Below are 20426 nucleotides of genomic sequence, written 5' to 3'. Positions count from 1 at the left end.
TATGTGCAAAAGCTATGCAATTAGAAAATGTAATGTCTGTCGTATCCAACTACATAGTGCTGTTTTTATTGTGTTTAAAGTCACTTAGATTTTACAAATAGGTGAGCCGTTCACAGCCCGGCACACGCATTTGTAAAATCTAAGTGACTCATACAACATGGAATTTATATAAAACGGAATAATCAACAGTGTTATAGGGGGGTCGACTGTAGTAATTAATTTTTTTTATTTATTTATTTCATATTTGCAGACTAAAAATTTACAGGTCACAAGGTGTCAATTTACTACTATGGCCCGCGGAAAAAACGTAAAATTTATTCTGGCCCATGTTATAAAAAAGGTTGCCCACCCTTGTTCTATACAATGCATTTGAAATTCAACTTAACTTATAAATTTTCTTCAATTAACAGTTTAGTCATATAGATAACAATACTTTGAGCAATGTTGTTTTCATTTGGCATTCCTAAAGTTTATTTTTGTATAATAACCAAACACAATTTTACAGGTTATTATACAACATTTATAAAAATAAAACTCAAACATTGTTATATTTACTCTCCTCTATGCACCACGCTATGTTTGCTAGCAATTAGACATGATTTATTAAAGTGTTTTAAAACAGATTTATTTAAAGTGACTATTGTTCTGACTGTCTTAATCAAATATCTTTAGAACTGGAAACAAAGTTCTAAACTATGAACTAATATTATATTCCAGATGAATAACATTTAAAAGCAAGCACGCAAGTATTCAAAATTAAAAAATTAATGAACGTAAAAACCCAAAAAAATAATTAAAATGATAAACAAATAGTTTTTTCTGTCCTAAATTTGTATTTTCATATATTTTGAGCCAAAAAACAGAAGTTTCAAGCTACAATGCAGTAGTGCTCTCTACCAGTCTTGATTTCATTAACAAAATCACTTGTGGAAAAGAAACTTCATCATCCATCATATTTGCCATAGAACAGTAAAGCTTTCCTAATTTGAACTGTTTCCTTTTAGAACATTAGTACTTTTAAAGCACTTAATTTTTTGTAACTCCTGAAAAAATTATAGGAAATACATCCAAAAGCAGGGAAAGGCCTACAATAAAATTTAACCTAAACAGCTTGATTAATATGCTTCCTCTTAAGTATACAATTATATTTGTTTGTTTGTCATTTTTAATTATTATTTGTTAGTTTCTATATTTTTTTCCTGACATTTATTAATGTTAAATCAACACACGTTTGTTTTTATATATCAAGTGTTCTGGAATGTAGCATTCATGTTTTAGAAATCTATCTCCAAATCTGCAGATGATTGATTACTAAGGCAGTCAAAAACACTGAATTTTTAAATAAATCTGGCAGTTTGAAAAGCTTACTGGCATAAGATCAAAAATTTTTTTTGCATTCTATAGATCTAAGAATAAATATATTACACAAATTATTATTCATAATTCATAAAATAACTGCTTCAATAGATTACTCAATCAGCTATATACAACCTTGTAAGCAGCAAAAATGTTTGGCATTCCAATGTTTTTGTTCTATTTTCTGTTAGCTTTTGTAAATAGTTTGATTTTTTGAATAGCAAACCCAACAAAGATAATTAAATATGACCGAAAAAGTTAGTCTAATAAACATATTTGTGGCTGCGTGTAACTGATTGAGTATGTTAATTATTAATATTAAATTTAAAAATCTTATGGTAATATTTGTTAATTAATACATGAAAACTGATATACTTTTTTTCAGCATGACAAATCAATAAACTGTATATTTTGGTGTATTATAAACTAGTTCAACAGCTACCAACATCTATATAACAATCCAAAAATAATTTGATTTGGTATGAAAGTGTCATTTACTATTAATCATTACATTTTAATACCAAAATGTTATTTTATTATATACAATTTTACAGAATAAGTATAATTTGCATATGATACAGATGTAGAAATGAATCAATTTTTTATAGTTTGTGTTTTGTAATGAAAGCAAGTTTTGTGGTTTTTATGACAAACATCTTCCTACATGACATAATAATTTATCTGAAGATTATTCATGTATCATTCTATGAATTTTTATATCTTACAAAAATCAATCTATCAAAATCTCGTATTCAATGGCTTTCAAAAATCAAATATTTTTCTTTAAAAAAATCAGATAACAAAATATATTATTAAAATTGAGTATCATGTATATCTTTGTCTATGTCAGACTTAGTATATTAATAGGACTTATTATACTGGTGTCCTATTAATATACCAAGTCTGATGGAGACAAAGATCTAATTAAAATTAATACAGTAAAAACATAGAGGCATAAGAATTCATATACACAATATGTTGCAAATTACACTCAATACAAATAATATTTTCTTGCACAGTCATTATTTTAATTGTAAACAATGACTGATACATATTTTCATATTCTATATACAGTCAAACCTTGGTTTTCGAACATACCTTATTTACTTGCATACAAGACAAGGTTTTTATTCATTTACCACAGCTTCAAATTCCTAGATCGTCCTATATGCACGAGCGAAAGATTCTTTGCATTTTTGCAAATAATTTTTGTGAATCTTGTATTTGCATTTTTTCCCAATTGTCCAGCTTTATATGAACATAATGTTGTTGATTTTACAAGATTTTTCCTTAAAGTTAAAATGCCAGTAATTTTTGCAGAACAATGTGTGCATTTACGTTCATTTGATATTTTACTGGCATTTTAACTTTAAGGATTTTAACTTTGTGATTAAACGAAATAAAATTAGAATTGTATTAATAAATCTAATTTTCTATTTTTTTTAATCCTTAAAGTCACACCTCATCCTATATACGAGTAAATACGATAATTTATTCCTAAAAGTTGTTGCTTTTTAACCTTTAATAAGGTAAAGAAAAAGACCCATTGTCCAGAATTCATCTTGTACATTAAAAGTGAAAAATAATATTGGACTTCTAATATTCGGCGTGAAGTCCAATATTAGTATTGGTATTCGCTAGTATTCTTACTAAAGTGCAGAAGACATGGCATAGTCCCGAAGTGCATCACCATCAACCAAAGAGCATTTCCTGCGTGCCTACGAGCTACCTTACAGAATGTGGAGAAATTGCTTTTTTCGAAGTTAATCAAATGCAAACGAAAAGCTCTGGCAGAAGTAGAGCTAAGGGTATATCTTGCCCACCTTCAGTTTACAAAGTCTTGCTGCCCGGCCTCTTTATATGAACAACTGGGAAAATTGCAGAGTTTTATCAACTTTACTTATCCAATATTCAGCGTGAAGTCCAATATTATTTTTCACTTTTAATGTACAAGATGAATTCTGGACAACGAGTATCCTTCTTTACCTTATTAAAGGTTAAAAAGCAGTGGCATAAGTTATATGCCCAGCTAGTATTCTTCCTAAAAGTTGTTCTAAGCCCAAAACAAATTTTCCCATAAGAAACAATATAAAATGGATTAATCCAATCCCAACCCCCAAAACAAAGCCCCTTTTTTAGTTGTATTTCATTCATAAAAATGCCTACAAATGCAATATATTATATTATATTAATAAATCTTTGTTAAATATTTAACTTAAACATATTTAAACACAAATTCTTGGATACCCTTTATATTACGTGAATGTCAATTAATGCAGTTTTTATTGGTAATTCAAACACAAATTCTTTATTGTATTTATTCAGACACTTGGCAAATCTCATCATTAAATTTATTGTGTTTGAATTACTAAAAATTATTGGCACGGTTTCAAAAGTACCAGAAAGCAGTTTTTATTAATTAATTTGATTTAGATTTGACTGCGGCACATACCGAAAAACAAAAATAGTATCTTTCCCGCACGAGCATTGAAATCTAATTTAAATAGCAACGTCATCAATGATTTGTGTCCTGACATCTAACAACGTGAGGTGATTTCAACACCAACTTCTGAATTGGAAGTCTTGTCATTAATTGGTTGGGCTATCGACTTTGTTTAACATAGGAAGTATATGAAGCCAACCATCTGCATCTCTGTAATCTGTGGCCTGCTCTTGCGGAGTATTTGTTCAACAACTGGCGCAATTATGAGTTTGAAATTCTGTTCGTAAACCGAACTGTTTGTAAAGTGAGGCATTTGAAAATTGAGGTTTGACTGTATAATTAATTGAAGATAAATTATATTATTTTAAGACATTGGGAAACATTGCTGATATCTTAAAATACAAAGACATGACACTATTTTGAAGAAGGATGATGTGTTTGGCCTCTTTGCTAGACTAAGGGAATGATGAAAAAACTGTATAAAGATTGAGACAAAAAAATGGATTAATTGGAGAGGAAGTGAATAAAAGGAAGAAAAGAGATGATATAATTTTGCAAAAATATCATAAACTAACAAGTTTTTGTTAATTGTTTGACGTTTCCTAAAATATTTTTTAAAAAATAATACTTTGTAAAACAAATCAAATTTATTAGATATATTAAATTAAAACAGATTGCTAATTAAATTATGCTGACTGATTGTTTGTAACTCTTGAAATTTTGTTATTTCCTGTATCAATTTTATCCACTCAGTAGTAACCAACAAATATATCCATCAAGGGCGATCGTGTGGCACTGGTGAACAACCAATATATCCACAAAATTTGCGGTTATTGCCAAAAACTACAGCAAAAAAAATTCACATAAAAAAGAAATTATGTAACAATAAAAAAAAAACTTTTCTTTACTAGACATAACTGTTTACAAAATCTTTTTCCGAAATGGTAATGAGAAAAAAACATGTGGAAAAATACTTAAATAATTTTCCACGTTTATTCTCCACTGCATAGGGATAGCACCATACTTAACTAACCCTACTGCTAAAAGGTTAAGCTTATAACGATGTAAATTGCAGCAAAGCTTAGCAAAATAAACTTATATTTTAGAGTTTTAGAAACATTAATTATATATATTATCATTAGATTCTGTATTTACAATTAATTTCCTTTGAAAAAATCAAAAGATCTAATATCAGGTTTGTTTTCAATTTTCTTTCTTTTTGCACCTCTTAACATTGAATTTATTTAAATTTATATCCTTAATTTATAAAATGCAATTAAAAGTACTGTATACATAATTTAATTAAAATTCCTCAATGTCCTTGACTTACTAAAATATAAATTTTTCATCTACAAGTACATATTTTCTAATATCAGGACTATAATTATTATACTGGCTTTACAGATAATGCTACAGAGTTTCACAGAAAACAATTTTTTGTTTTATTTAATATACCTGTTTTTCAAATACCGTATTTTAGATTTTAATTAAACAATATTTTTAATAATATATTTAGCCAAAATTCTGGTGAATCAGAGAATGCAAAGAACAGGAAACATGGAGAAAGAAATAGAAAAATTAAAATCTGAAATATGGTATTTGAAAAACAGGTATATTAAATAAATAAATAAATAAATAATTGTCAGGTATATTAAATAAAACAAAAAATTGTTTTCTGTGAAACTCTGTAGCATTATCTCTAAAGCTAGTATAGTAAGTCCTGATATTGCAAAATACGTACTTGTAGACGAAAAATTTATACAGTATACATAATTAAATTAAAATAAATACTTGCTTCTTCTAGAATATTACGAAATTTTCTATAATCAATAGCCTAAGTATTCTCTGAAAATGGATGAAATGTGTTAAAGAGTACTTAGGTTATAGTTTACAGAAAATTTTACAATACTCTTGAAGAAGCATGTATGTAATGTAAATTTAAACAAAACTATGGAGCATAATAATAGTAATACTTAAATAAATTACTGTTTAAACATTTTGAATAATAAAATTTATGGTAAATAATTTTTTTATGCTTGCTACTAGTAGTAATGCTTTTGGAATACAATTTTACATTCAATTTAAATTTCTTGGTATGTTTACAGTTGGCATTGCTTAGTAATTTAAATACTCAAAATTAATTAAATTTGTTCATTTTATTGACAAAACACTTCATTAATTATTTCTTACTCTCATCGGGACCTGGACTCTGAAATGTAAGAAGCTTCTCATTGAAAATGAGATCTGCATAACGGATCAGATATTCGGTTAATACTGCTTGAACACCCACTACGTGAAGGGCACCAACTCCACCACCTTCAACGTCCTTTGATCTATGAGTTATAATAATTTAAAATAGAATTATTAAACTAATATTAAAAAAGTTTGAATATTGAATAATGAAAGTAAATGATACAATAATAATAATTATATATTTTATTCACCTCAATAAATTTGGGGCCCAGACAATTGCCACATTTTTTGGAGTCATTCCAGTTCGTCCTCCATGACCAGCAACTTTTGCAAGATGAAGCATTAAGTATTCTAAAGTACGATAGTGAGGAGGTGGCAGCTGTTGAACCACATCACGTAATCTTAATAATCTAACTTCTTCTTCGGACTGCACAGCATTCTATAAGTAATAGAAGAATTTTTATAAATAGAATTTAATTATTTATAAAGTTGTTAGAATTATAACAAGTTTAACCTTACCACAAATTTATCATATAACTGATATGTTAATAATGGATTTGGTAATTCACGAAAATACATTTTTAACAAAGAGGCAACACAGTGGATATCTTGGACGATGGCTTCGTCGGTAAGATCAGGAATTCGATCTTCATCGAATGCTAACCTGAAATCATATATTTTTACATTACAATATAAATCTGTTGCAATTTTTTGAAGTAGAAGAAAATAGAAAAGCACTAATTACATCAATAGTATCAAAGTAGAATAAACACACTAAAAATTTAGGTTATTTGAGATTTTATCTAAAAATTGCACCTAAAACTCTTTGTATTGGTCACAATTTCTAGTTATATACAAATTTGTCATATAACAGAAATTATCCTCATAAATCAGAGCCTTTAATAAAAACAACATTTGACATCAATTAAGAAAATATAACAACAAACAAATTTTACAAATTACTGATGATATTTTTGAATACCAAACTTTTTCAACCATTTTCATTTTTGAAAGCAAACAAACTGCAGGAAATCAAAGAATGAGCTAATGCTCAAGGCTAGTTTATAATAAATCTTTGTAAACGTAAGATAATGTGAGCAGATTTATTATTATAAAGGTAAGAATCCATCATTCTATTTACCTGAATATCTATAATTCATACTAAACATCCTATGACATATACAGGGTCTTCCAAAACTAATGCTACCATTTTAAATTACTGTAGTTATGTTACTTAATATCCGAGAGCATCATAATGTGCATTAAAACATTGAAAAACTGTCCAAGTTTTTCATTTACCCATTATAGTTTCTCATTGCATGAACCTTGTGCCAAACAGCACACATCCAACCCATACTCAAATTCTTCCTACACACACTACATATTCATTGTCACTTGTCCTATAGCAGCACAATTCTATAGTTCCTGCAGATTACTCATGTTGCACAATGATGTGCGATTCTGACATTGCAAACTGCAGAACATAAAATGCTCCTCTGTCGTGGAGTTACCAATTTTGTTTATAAAGTTCATTCGTTTACACCTAACATTTTGGATGCAACAAATGTACTGAAAATGAAAGAAAGTAAAAAGAAAAATAATAAAATATAGTTTATACAATTTAACCTTTCAATAACAAGCTACAGAATGTTCTAATCTACACCACTGGGTTTTGCAAACTGGCAGATTCTGTGAAAGAATGTAAGAGTGTTCTGCAAGATGAAAATGCATAATGGAGGAAAAAATTTAATGGCAGTTCTAAATTTGTATATATGGCAAATCAATATATTAATTAGCAACAAAATTATATTATTTTACTATAGCATCAATATTAATATTATAGATTTAAATTCTAAAAAGAAAATACTGACTATAATCTAGAATATTTACTATGTACATACACAAAGTGAAAAAAGAAAAGTTTACATGCAAAGAGTATATTTTAAACTTATTATAAGTAAACATTCAAGATTAGATGTTTCTTGCAACTAGTTACATGGTAGTAACAAGTGCTGCTGACTCATGAATTTGCTAAGGCTATCCAATCCCTTTTGACTTTTCATTTGAGGTTTATATGGTATACTGCTTAATTTCATATTATAGGTACACAAGATGAACACAAAACATTATAATTATAACCACTTTCTAACATTAAAATCAAAATATGAGTCATTAAAATGACTACTTAATAAATAATTCAAATACTTTTGTAATTATAACTCTTCAGAAATAAACAGAACTACAAACAGGATGGTATTCAGACAGAATATTATAAACAATTTGTAACATTTTTATAATCAATATTATACAAATATTATAACAATAAATTACAATATAAAGAATAATATACAGTTCCAAAACAAAAGAAAAGTAAATCAAAAAATTGTCTATGTGTGTTAATTTATGTGTGTTCCAGTATTCACATAAGAAGATTTTTAAATTTAAAATAAATTATCTAAATGTAATTTCAGAAAAAAAAACTTTCATTAATATAAACAAAATACTTGATATTTATTGCAATTTTAAAGCAGAAAATAGTTAGCAAGTCTCTTAATAAAATTAATTAAAAACAAAAAAATTAAGTTAAAATTAAAAACAGAAAAAAAAGGACAACAGAGAAAATCAGATTAAGTAATGAAAATTTAGGAGAGTGGAATAGATTAATACAAGTTTCAATAATAGTCTAAGCTGGAACTTTGGTATAAAAAGACACTAAATATACCTTACTTTTCCACAACTAAATTTATTCAAAACAAACATTTTTTGCCTAGTTGACAAGCCTTTGTCGGGTTACAGGACAAAATTTAAATAATTTAAATTTCATTGCTGGGAAAGTGTGTAAGGTGTGTTTAGTGTCTATATGTCAACTTCACACCAGAAACCAGAATTCCTTTCTTATACCTATGGAGTTGTCTAATAAAACAGTCTTGCCTTTAGTACCAAAAATAGGCAAATTCATAGCAAATAATGTAAATAATAAATAGTTGATGTCTAAAATAGAGAAAAATAAACTATGACACCAGACAGCAGAACACTTATTCACAGAAAAATAATACAAAACAACTGAAACATTTTCTGCACTAGCAGCTAGCTTATTTTGGCACAGTCAGTAGTAGTGGCATGTTTTACACATTTAAAAAAATCTTTTATGCACACTTGGCATGATTTGGTCAGACATAGTATTTCCTTTTTTCTCATTGGGTGGTATAGCATCTAAATAATTAAATTTATCCTCATCCTGATTCTCTTTGCAATATTTGACATTTTACCTCCAGTCAAACAAATTTCTCATTGAATATCAAACATTTTATGATAAGAATCAGTTATTTGACAGAAAAAAGTATGCACTATAAATAATCATTTCCAGCAAAAAATCGAATAATAAAGTTAAATTTAATATATAATTTTTCCCTTAGTATCAGAGATGCCAATCTAAGAAGGCCATCAATAACACAGGATATGGAGAGTGAGAGATGAGCCCAAATACACCTTCCCTTCTAATACAACATCATTACCTTAATTTTAAGATATTCATAAATTATCTCAATTTTAGTCTAAAGTAAGCCCTAATGTTTTCAAATTATCATCTAAACAAATTATAATGATACTAGATTATTTCAACTGCACTTGCTTTACTTGCTTGCCCACAGGCTTTACCTATGTGTTAAAAAATTTTATGATGATTCAATGATTTCCAATGCTGTCATTTCTTTTTTTTTCATTTGTAAAAGATAAACATGTTATGATGATTTTAAGCTAAATATTTTATATATATAGAATAGATTGATTTTATAAATTTAATTATATTAAGTAATTAAATGAATAAATAGAAAAAAATCCACTTCATCGTAAAGTACTTCTTAAAATTTTAAAAATAAATTTAAATATATATTTCACATTTGATAGAACAAAATATGTATAACTGACAAAATCCACCATTTTGTCTATGTCATGCACACACTACAAAGTCTTTTTGCTTTTTTCTTTTTCTAGCACACCCGATCGTGATGTCAGAAGACCATGCACCATTTTTAAATGCAAGCAAGAATCATTTTTTTACAGGTCTTAGCACAACCGTCAAACTTGATCATGCACGAGAACAAGTTTTTAAATAGACAGGCCCAAAAGCTTATAAAGCAGAAGCACTCCATGTCTGTATTTTCCACAATTAAACATACTGGCATTTCTATACCAACGAAATTGAAGTACACTCACTCAGCATATGTAAATAAAAAAAACATAACACCTTAATTTACTGAGAAAATTTAATGAAAATGCAACCGTTTTCAGCCAAATCTGTTGGCCATCATCAGGCTAAGAACATTCGAATATAAATAAAATAGAACAAAAATTTAAATACAAATAAAAAATAACGACTGAAATATATATATAAATGTGTAAAGAAAAATAAAAATTATTATTATAAATAACAAAATATGTATATGAAAAAATAAGCATAGGTTAATTAAATATCAAAACGTTACATAGAAATTCAATGAAATGCAAGTCATGCAAAAAAATACTAAAATCAAGGCATTAAATTAAGAGCTGTCTAATTGTTTGATTAAGTATTTCCAGGCTGAAGGCAACTCTTCAGAATCTCTAGAATTAATGCATGTATAAAGCAATCTGCTTTTATATATTTCAATTTTTTCGAAGCAAATCGCCAACGTTGGTGAATGTACTGGTTTAATAATACTTGCTTCGTCCCATTTGATGATTGAGCCAATTGCAATAGTATTGTGCCCACCAGGGAACGCTCGGCAACGAGAGGGCGGACGCCCTTGCCAAGTCCGCCAGCTCTGACCATGACCTTCCAGTGGCCTACAACAAACTTAGCATCCACTCCATCAAATTCATCCTGAAGGACCATCTACTTACCTCCTGACAACGGGACTGGGATGAGAGGAGGCATCCCACCACACATAGGCTTATTCCAGTCATCAGAAACTTCATTAACAGCAAGTGGTACTGCCCTAATCAACGCATGAGCCAATTCCTCACCAACCACGGAGGATTCCACTCTTATCTGGCGAGATTCCGCAACACCCCTAACCCTAACTGTTCATTATGTGGAGTCGTGGACAGTTCTTCACACTACCTCTTCGAGTGTCCTGCCCTAGAGCTGGAGAGGCTATACCTCAAAATCGTTCTAGAGGCCCACGGCAAGTCCTGGCCTAACGACTGCTACGAGATCTTCAAACACAAGAACACCTATGAGGCTTTCAACACGCTTATTGTTAAATACTTTAAGTGTTCCACCATGCCATGTAATTATTAATGTATATATTATCTGTACTCTAGTACAGTGGGGCCTCGTATAACGTACGCCTCGAATAACGGACGCTGCGAATAACGGACTTTCTGTTTGACCGTTACGTGACTCGAGCAACGGACTTGCTGCGAACAACGGACTTTCAGTTCAGCAGTTACGTGAGACAAACAATGGACTTTTTTCGAACAAGTGCGAATGATGTTTCCACTCTTTTGCCGTTGCCAATGACAATCTGCTATTTTTAGGATATATTAGTATTATTAGAATGTATTATTAGTATATCTGAAGTAGAAATGTAATTTAATATATGTTGATGATTTAAATAAACATTAAATGTAATGTAATACAGTATATGTTGACGATTCAAATAAACGAAATGTAATTGTGTAGATGCCAAGGTGGCGGGACGAAAAGAGGTTGTAAAAAACAAACGGAGCGAGAGTAGCTCGTAGAAGTGTTTAGTGATCTTAATTAATAAAGAATTATTCGTATCATATAATCTGGCAAGTTAAGTCATTTATAATGCATCATGGCTTCTAAAAAAAACAGAAAGGTGATTTCAATTGAAACAAAGCAAGAAATCATCAGGAGTGAAAGTTGACAAAAACTTTCTTGTCGAATGGGGAGAGGTTCAGGAGTTTACCAACACTCATTATCCAAACAGAGCTGAGGCCAACAGGATCAATGATCTCTACGATGACACCTTTGTCCGTCATTTCCGACAGGTGTTAAAGAAGAAAGAGAAACAGACCACCTTGGTCATGTTTTTCAAGAAGCCAGCGGGCAAAAAACAAAGGATGGAACAAGAGAAGTTGACCCTGCAAGTTCCGGTAGCCTCTCCTGAATCTGACTCCGATTAAAAAACAATAAAAAAAGACCCGCTGCAATGTGTAAAAAGTCTGTATCTGTATGAATGTGTAAAGAAAGTGTTCTTCCACCTCCTCCTCACAACATCTGACTACCTGGCATAATTGGTGTCTGCTCCATTTTCATTTTTTATGGTACAGTACGGTTATTTTATGCTGCGGAACGAATTATATGTTTTAACATGTATTTCTATGGGCAAATGCGTTTCGTATAACGGACGTTTCACTTAACGGACGTGCACCTGGAATGGATTAAGTACGTTGTACGAGACACTACTGTATTATGCTTATATTAAAATATCTCTGCAAAATGTAATATCATTTATGTACTCCGTCTACTGAACTCTATTTGTACTCCTAAACTCCTGTACAATGTGTCAATTATCGTATTCTCATATAATATAAGTAATTCCTGTATAGTGTTTATTTTGTATTCCATGTAAAACTTTCCTTTGTACTCCTGTATAATTTTTATACTACTGTATTCCTGTAAGTGTACTGTACGTGTGTACACTCAATCTACTGGACCTGTACTCACTTTCTCCATATTGTCGCGCTTTACCCGGTTATGTTTTTACGGTGCTGGGCATGTACCCGTTGGTATCTGATCAATAAAATTATCTGTATCTGTATCTGCAATAGTATTGTGGCATTAGATCCCTTGCTGATATTGTATTTATGTTCTTTTAATCTGACTCCTGAACTTCTATTAGTGACACCAATATAATTTTTATTGATGTCTAGTTCATGATTTTCATAAGGAATCCTGTATACTCTTGTTCTTTTTTCTTTATCTATGCTGTCTTTGTCATTCCTTAATAATTTGTACAGGTTAGGAGCTCTCTCGAATATTAACTTGGACTTTTTGCGGGCTGAGATTTCCTTCATGATGGCTTTTCTCTTTCTATCATAAGTGAGCTGAGTGAGTGTACTTCAATTTTAATATGGCGGCACCGGTGGATTATTACAGGAAGTATAGAAAGATAATGTTAAAACTTGTCAAGGCAGATTGCAAGTTTGAATTTTTGAAAGAATGTTTGAAAAGCAAGGTATTTCCAATATCGATATATAGGATTAGCATCCTAAAAGAATGTGCTTCTTTGAAAGCTAGGCTTTGTCTAATGTGTCTTTGTAAGTCAATTAGAATTGCTAAGAATAGAAAATATGGTATCTTGCATGAGCTCATCACATTAGAAGATAATATATACAATGAAGATCCTAAAATGTTGGTAGAAATTAACAAAGGCATAGTTGTGCTAACAGATAAAGTTCGAATGAATTTAAGGAATAAATACATTAATAAAATGAAGTGGATTCTTAAAAAGCAAGCATCAAGAGCAGTTAATAGCAATCCTTCAGCATTTATTTTGTGGGACCAAATAGAAGTCCCGACTAGGATCAAAGATTTTCTAAAATGGGGACCAAACTTAGTCCCGGAAAATTCAAACTCATGGGAAACATCAATCCAAGAAATAGAAAGAGGAATATCTGGGCTAGATTCTTTAGAAAAAGAATACCTCTGATGGAAAAACCGTCATAAAAGACCAGACGACTTGTAAGAAAAGATGTTATGCCGGTAAATACATCAAACTTACTAAAGGTTGGCTTAGAAAAAATAATTTAGTTACAACAAGAGCTGACAAAAGCAAAACCTTGGTAATCATGAAAAGGCAGACATATAATAATGCATTGGAGGATTATATTAAGAAAGCCGAATGTGAGAGTGTTGAAACAAAGATTATCGACAGCATCGACAGAAGGGTTAAGAAACTTGAAAAAGCTAAGCTCACTAATGCATTATCTTTCCTCAAAAATTGTCGTAATCCCAGGCCAAGTATGCCGAGGTTGTTTGTTTTTGCCAAGACCCATAAGGAGGGTAAAGAAATGAGATCTATAGTGGAAAAGTGCAGAGGACCAACATTTATTCTTGAAAAGAAATTACATAAATTTCTCACCTCGCACCTCGAGAGTAATGTACATGTGGCACAGGATCCAAGGGAGGTGGTTAATGAGATATAAGATCTAATTTTAATGGACGATGAAATTGGAACTGTGATGGACTATGAAAGTTTATACCCGTCTATAAAAATTGAATCATGCAGGTTAGCACTTTTAGATTTCATGCACAGCAAGAGCCCAGATTTGGCATGTTACAGTAATGAATTGATAGAACTAGCTAACCTTATTTGTTATGAATCTTTTTTCACCTTTAATGGCCATCAGTACAGACAAAAAAAAGGAGTCCCTATGGGAAGTCCCATGTCAGGACTTTTGTGAGAGCTTGTATTGAGAAAATTGGAAAAAAGTGCTCTTTCTGTTTTCTTAAATGACATTGTATATTTTAAAAAGTACGTTGATGATGTCTTTGTAGTTTGGAAGAATGACGAAAAAATCGATGATTTTATTAACAAGATCAACAACAATGATGATGGCCTCATGCTGAAGATTGAACAGAAATGTGCCTCACGGATACATTTTTTGGATATTGACAATGAATTCAAAGAAGGACATTTGGCCACTAAGGTATACGTAAAACCGACGCATAGCCCTCTGTACATTCCGTCCCACTCTAAATGATCCTTACCAATACAAAATGGCTGTCTTCCGTGTCCTTATCCAAAGGGCCTTTCTCTATTGCAGTAGTGTGTTGGATAGGCAAAAAGAAATTAATAGAATATTACATATTGCCAGATCTCTAGGGTACAGAGAAGATATGATAACAACATTGATAAAAAAATACAAAATAAACAAAACTAAAGCTCAAAACTGTGATTTCGGCAAAATCAAAAAGTTCACTTATGACAGAAAGAGAAAAGCCATCATGAAGGAAATCTCAGCCCACAAAAAGTCCAAGTTAATATTCAAGAGAGCTCCTAACCTGTACAAATTATTAAGGAATGACAAAGACAGCATAGATAAAGAAAAACGAACAAGAGTATACAGGATTCCTTATGAAAATCGTGAACTAGATATCAATAAAAATTATATTGGTGTCACTAATAGAAGTTTAGGAGTCAGATTAAAAAAACATAAATACAATATCAGCAAGGGATCTAATGCCACAATACTATTGCAATTGGCGCAAGTTGAGGGCTCAATCATCAAATGGGACGAAGCAAGTATTATTAAACCAATACATTCATTGACGTTGGCGATTTGCGCCGAAAAAATTGAAATATATAAAAGCAGATTGCTTTATACATGCATTAATTCTAGAGATTCTGAAGGGTTGCCTTCGGCCTGGAAATACTTAATCAAACAATTAGACAGCTCTTAATTTAATGCCTTGATTTTAGTATTTTTTTGCATGACTTGCATTTCATTGAATTTCTATGTAACGTTTTGATATTTAATTAACCTATGCTTATTTTTTCATATACATATTTTGTTATTTATAATAATAATTTTTATTTTTCTTTACACATTTATATATATATTTCAGTCGTTATTTTTTATTTGTATTTAAATTTTTGTTCTATTTTATTTATATTCGAATGTTCTTAGCCTGATGATGGCCAACAGATTTGGCTGAAAACGGTTGCATNAATTTATATATATATTTCAGTCGTTATTTTTTATTTGTATTTAAATTTTTGTTCTATTTTATTTTTATTCGAATGTTCTTAGCCTGATGATGGCCAACAGATTTGGCTGAAAACATTTGCATTTTCATTAAATTTTCTCAGTAATTAAGGTGTTATGTTTTTTGATATACCAATGAAGTTCTAACTAACACTTATACATGTAGCATTAGCATGCCCATTTGAAAATATAAAAGATCATTTCATAGTTTTTATAAGATTATTCGTAAGTCTGTACTTTACATGCGACTCCCCTAGAAACAAGAGAAAATCTGTAGGTGGTTAGCATTTCTGTTTTACAAATTAATTTTATTAAATAAAAACTAGATAAAAATTTAAGATTTTTAAAATTATTACAATAAGGGTAATAAAGATAGCAGCAGCAACTAATAATGAAAAAATATATGTAAGTATGAGTGAGCTTTAAATTTATAATTTTTTGAAATTTTTAGTAACGACTTTTTATGTCATACATACCTGAGCTTCTGTATATTTGAATTAACGCCAGACAGTCTATATATTCCATCAACTATCCCATGTTCTTCTATAAATTCTGTACAACACTTTAAAACCAATGGAACTATAAAGTTAATACATAATTTTAAAAAATTAAAACCATAATATATATATGAAGATAAAATGTTTAAAAAGTAATTATTAAAACTAGGAATGTTTATCTATTAATTAATCAAATAAGGAAAACTTAAGTTTCATTTGTAACCATCATTATTGTAATTTCAAAGTATGAGTATGCACTGCTTAATGATTGGGATACATTCTTTGAATGTATCCCAATCATTAAGCAGTGCATAAGATAAAAATATTTATTAAGCAGTGCAAAGTGATATAAGATAATTTTTTATGTACAAAAATTATCTTATATCAATTATACAAACCAATCTATACTTACTAAACATTTGAAATTATTATTATATTTGTATATAAATTCAAACTACAAATAAACAAATGGCTTCAAATTTTATGAAAAAATATGTATCAATTTAATTGTAAATATACAGGTATCCCTTGCTTAACAGGATTTGTTTATTGTGTAAAATTTATTGTGGCAATCCCTTTATATACATGGCAGAGGTTTTAATTTATGCAGCTTTACTGGCTATCTTTACTTAATACAGATATCACATTTTAATATACACAGTAGAATTGAGGGATTAATTAACTGCATTAATCAACTGACACCTGTAATATAATGCAAATCATAATTCAAAGTAAACAATCTATTTTCTTTTTTCAACAATAAATTAATCCTATATCCAAATCAGCTTGTTTAAAAACATAACTCTATTGCATATACTTACTTTCTCTTCCAGTATTCAATAAATGTTCTCCCAAATCACAACCAAAAACACGTTCCTTTAATATTCCACTTTGTTTTAATTTCCTTCTGGAAGGACGAGAAAGTAGAAATGACCGAAAGAAAGCAATCAGCTTGCCATGTTTTCTTAAAACTGCAACAAAACAATTTTAAATGTAATTTTTATTCAATTTGGCAATAAATATATATTAAATTCATTTTTGACTTTAAATCTGTTGACTACTTAAATTTGATAAACAGAGGATAAAACTTTAGTTAACTCAGCTATTATTTAAAGTTTTATCAACTAAAAACAACTTTTATACACATCCAAACTGTTCATGCATTTTTTTAGAGCAATTAACAAAATTTTACAAGATCAGATAGCAAAATACAGGATACTTTGAAACAAAATGCAATTGAAAATTTTTAAAATTAATATCAAATAATCAAAGTCTGAGAGTATTTTGATAGGAAATGTTTCACTATCAAAATGCTCTTAAACTTTAATTTATTGTCACTATTTTTTCATCCTTAAAACTAACATTAAACTGAATGTCAAGCTAAACTAAAGTATTTCAAGCAATAAGAATTACTTCTAGTAACAAGGTCTACACATGAGTTTGATATGGCAGTGTTTGAAAAATCTAAGATTTGGTGATAACAATGAAATTTGCAATGCAAAATCTTATATTTAGTAATTCGCATACAGGTAACCCCGATATAACATAGCACTTCTATAGCACGGATTCATTCTAACACAGTTCGAGAATTGGATAAAACCCTCGTACAACATGAAATGTAATAAATTTTCACATACTCAAGTACTAATAGTTTACGAAAATTATTACTTTTGTGAACTATTAGTACTTAAGTATGTAAATTTTCTTTTCCGCCTTCTATCGATACACATAATCCTTCTTGAAACTTTTTTCGGTGTTGCCAAATCTCAATGCTTCTGATTTTGTCTTGCCAGATGTTTTCCCTTATTCCATACTTGTTTTATTCTTCATAAGTGCTTAGCACCATATAAGGAAATTTATAAAGATCTTTTAACTAAAAGCAAACAATCTAAAATAACATCTTTTTTGCAAAAGGTAGAGCATGGATCTGAAGATAATGCAGAAAAATGCTCAGAGGATAAGGATATCTTGCCAAAAAGAAAACACCCTCAAAAAGCTAATAGTGCTTAGTGATAACAAAGAAAACATTGTTTAATTTATATTAATATGTATCGCTCAAGAAAATTTTAATAACGATATTTATCTTAATTATGAAAATATAATAGCGTTTTTTAATTTTTGGAACCTAACCCCCCTTTTTGTACTTGTTCTNTAATATGTATCGCTCAAGAAAATTTTAATAACGATATTTATCTTAATTATGAAAATATAATAGCGTTTTTTAATTTTTGGAACCTAACCCCCCTTTTTTTACTTGTTCTTTGTTTCATATAATACAAATTTGCATAACATGGCAATTTTTTGGAACATAACTCCCGTGTTAAAAGGGGGCTTACCTGTAAACTAAAGAATTCTGTATTTAATGTTTATGTGGATAAATCTCTTCGCTAAGTACTCACTGGTGTTTTACAAGGATAGTACTATATCGAGGTTTGCAAATATAAATTCTTAAACAATTGTTTCATTTAATATATCTAATTATTTCAGAAAATTGGAACAACAAAGAGGTTTATAAGTTAAGCTATTTGAGAAAACTGATAATTTACTAAGGCTCAAAAGGCGGATCTCCCAATGAGCTGACTATCAACTTTACCGCATCAATTATTTTTAATAAACAGTACAATTTACTAGTTCAAACTACTCAAAACAATTATTAAAATTTTATAATATTGCTCACAATATTGATATATATAGGAAACAACTAGTTATTTTATAGTAAAATTTATTAATGCAAAATTAGAAGTGTAAATTAATCATGAATCCAATGATCCAATTTCACATAAATGAATGCTAACATAGAAATATTAAGAACAATTGTAATATTAAATACGACAATTCAAAATCCATTCCATCACAGTATATATGACATTAAATAATTCAGTTATTTATAAATTGAATCGTTATTTGATAAAATATATACATAGCACAAATCTATATGTTGTGCTAAATTTAATTACAATTAGACTAAAAGCCCTTAAAGTTATTACATAAAATTCACTATTGCAATTTGCTGACTGGACGCAAATGCATTAAAGCAATATTAATAGTTTGCAAGATCACCAATATTAAATCCCATTTTAGCATAAGTTCAAATATGCACCATAAATCTTGGCTAGGGGTTTCACATTAACAAAAAAGAGCTCCAGAATATTTACAGAGTTTACAACAGCAACCTGAGATGTGATTCAGAACCTGTTAATTTGTATACTACGACAGACTTGACCTTGTGCTATTGTGCATCACAATAGTGGTGCCACATTCATAATACTTGATGCTTTTTACTCAGTTACAAATCAAAAATAAATAAACAAGTCTTTTTTTGTATTTTATAATCTATGAAATAATTTATCAAATTTTCATACAACAGTTTTAATATTTTAACTTATTAAAGTAGAAAAATATGATACAAACAAAGATTTAAACAAACAAAAATACATTTTTTGCTAGTACTTTGAGTAACAACATATTGTTTTTATTTTCATTAACGCATTCCAAACCCTTAATAAAGATATTATTATTGCTTTCAATAATAATAAAAAATTATAATTTTGCTCATAAATTTTAAGTTGTTTTTCCTTCTTTTGCTCTTTATAACATCATTTCAGCTTTGAAACTTTCAATAGTTCTTTCAGAACTAGTCATTTGTCTAATTTTGCATAATTCAAATAAATCAAACTATTGAGAAATCAAGTAGACAGAATTAAACATAATCGCAGAAACCAGTTTGTAATTGTTCGTTAAAAAAATAATGCAAACAGACGTAATGACAAATATTAACTTTAAAAAATAATAGTAAAACCCGTTCTTAATCCAATCAACTTCTTTTAAATGTAGAAATTCATTAATTTTATCACAATTCAATCTGAATTAATATTTATCATCATTCATACAGCTTCCTTTTTACATTTCCATAACAGGTGTTTCAATTCTGTATACTTTTTATAACTAAAACAACTAGACTTTTTTAAAAATAATATTAAAATAATTTGGCTTAATTCTTCTTTTAACCTATCAAACGTGAAATTCATTTATGCATTTTAATTATTCTACACATAGACACACACACTCGCAATTATATATATATTAATAGAAGTACAAATTACTTCAGTGATATATATATATATATATATATATATATCTATAACCACAAGATGTAGCTGTATCAAAAGGCCAAGAGGTGATTGAAACTGGCATATCAGTTAAATCTTTGGTAA

The 20426-nt window shown here is 29.2% G+C and overlaps 1 protein-coding gene across 7 annotated transcripts in view; it reads right to left on the bottom strand.

The window, feature by feature from the left end:
- LOC111640995 (sporulation-specific protein 15-like) overlaps positions 1-20426 on the bottom strand; it is a 169466-nt gene that overhangs the window by 24892 nt on the left and 124148 nt on the right. For all 7 annotated transcript variants that reach the window (XM_023387099.1, XM_023387098.1, XM_023387100.1 and 4 more), the window contains 5 exons: positions 17034-17183; positions 16192-16294; positions 6512-6656; positions 6244-6431; positions 5990-6132 (listed from right to left, as the gene is read on the bottom strand). In XM_023387099.1, coding sequence (XP_023242867.1) covers positions 5990-6132; positions 6244-6431; positions 6512-6656; positions 16192-16294; positions 17034-17183 — 729 coding nt within the window. The remainder of the gene's footprint in view (positions 1-5989; positions 6133-6243; positions 6432-6511; positions 6657-16191; positions 16295-17033; positions 17184-20426) is intronic.

Source organism: Centruroides sculpturatus, unplaced genomic scaffold (genome assembly GCF_000671375.1).
Source record: "Centruroides sculpturatus isolate CEXI.00-Female unplaced genomic scaffold, Cexi_2.0 scaffold187, whole genome shotgun sequence".
Lineage (NCBI taxonomy): Eukaryota > Metazoa > Arthropoda > Arachnida > Scorpiones > Buthidae > Centruroides > Centruroides sculpturatus.
This window is presented reverse-complemented; position numbering and strand designations above follow the sequence as displayed.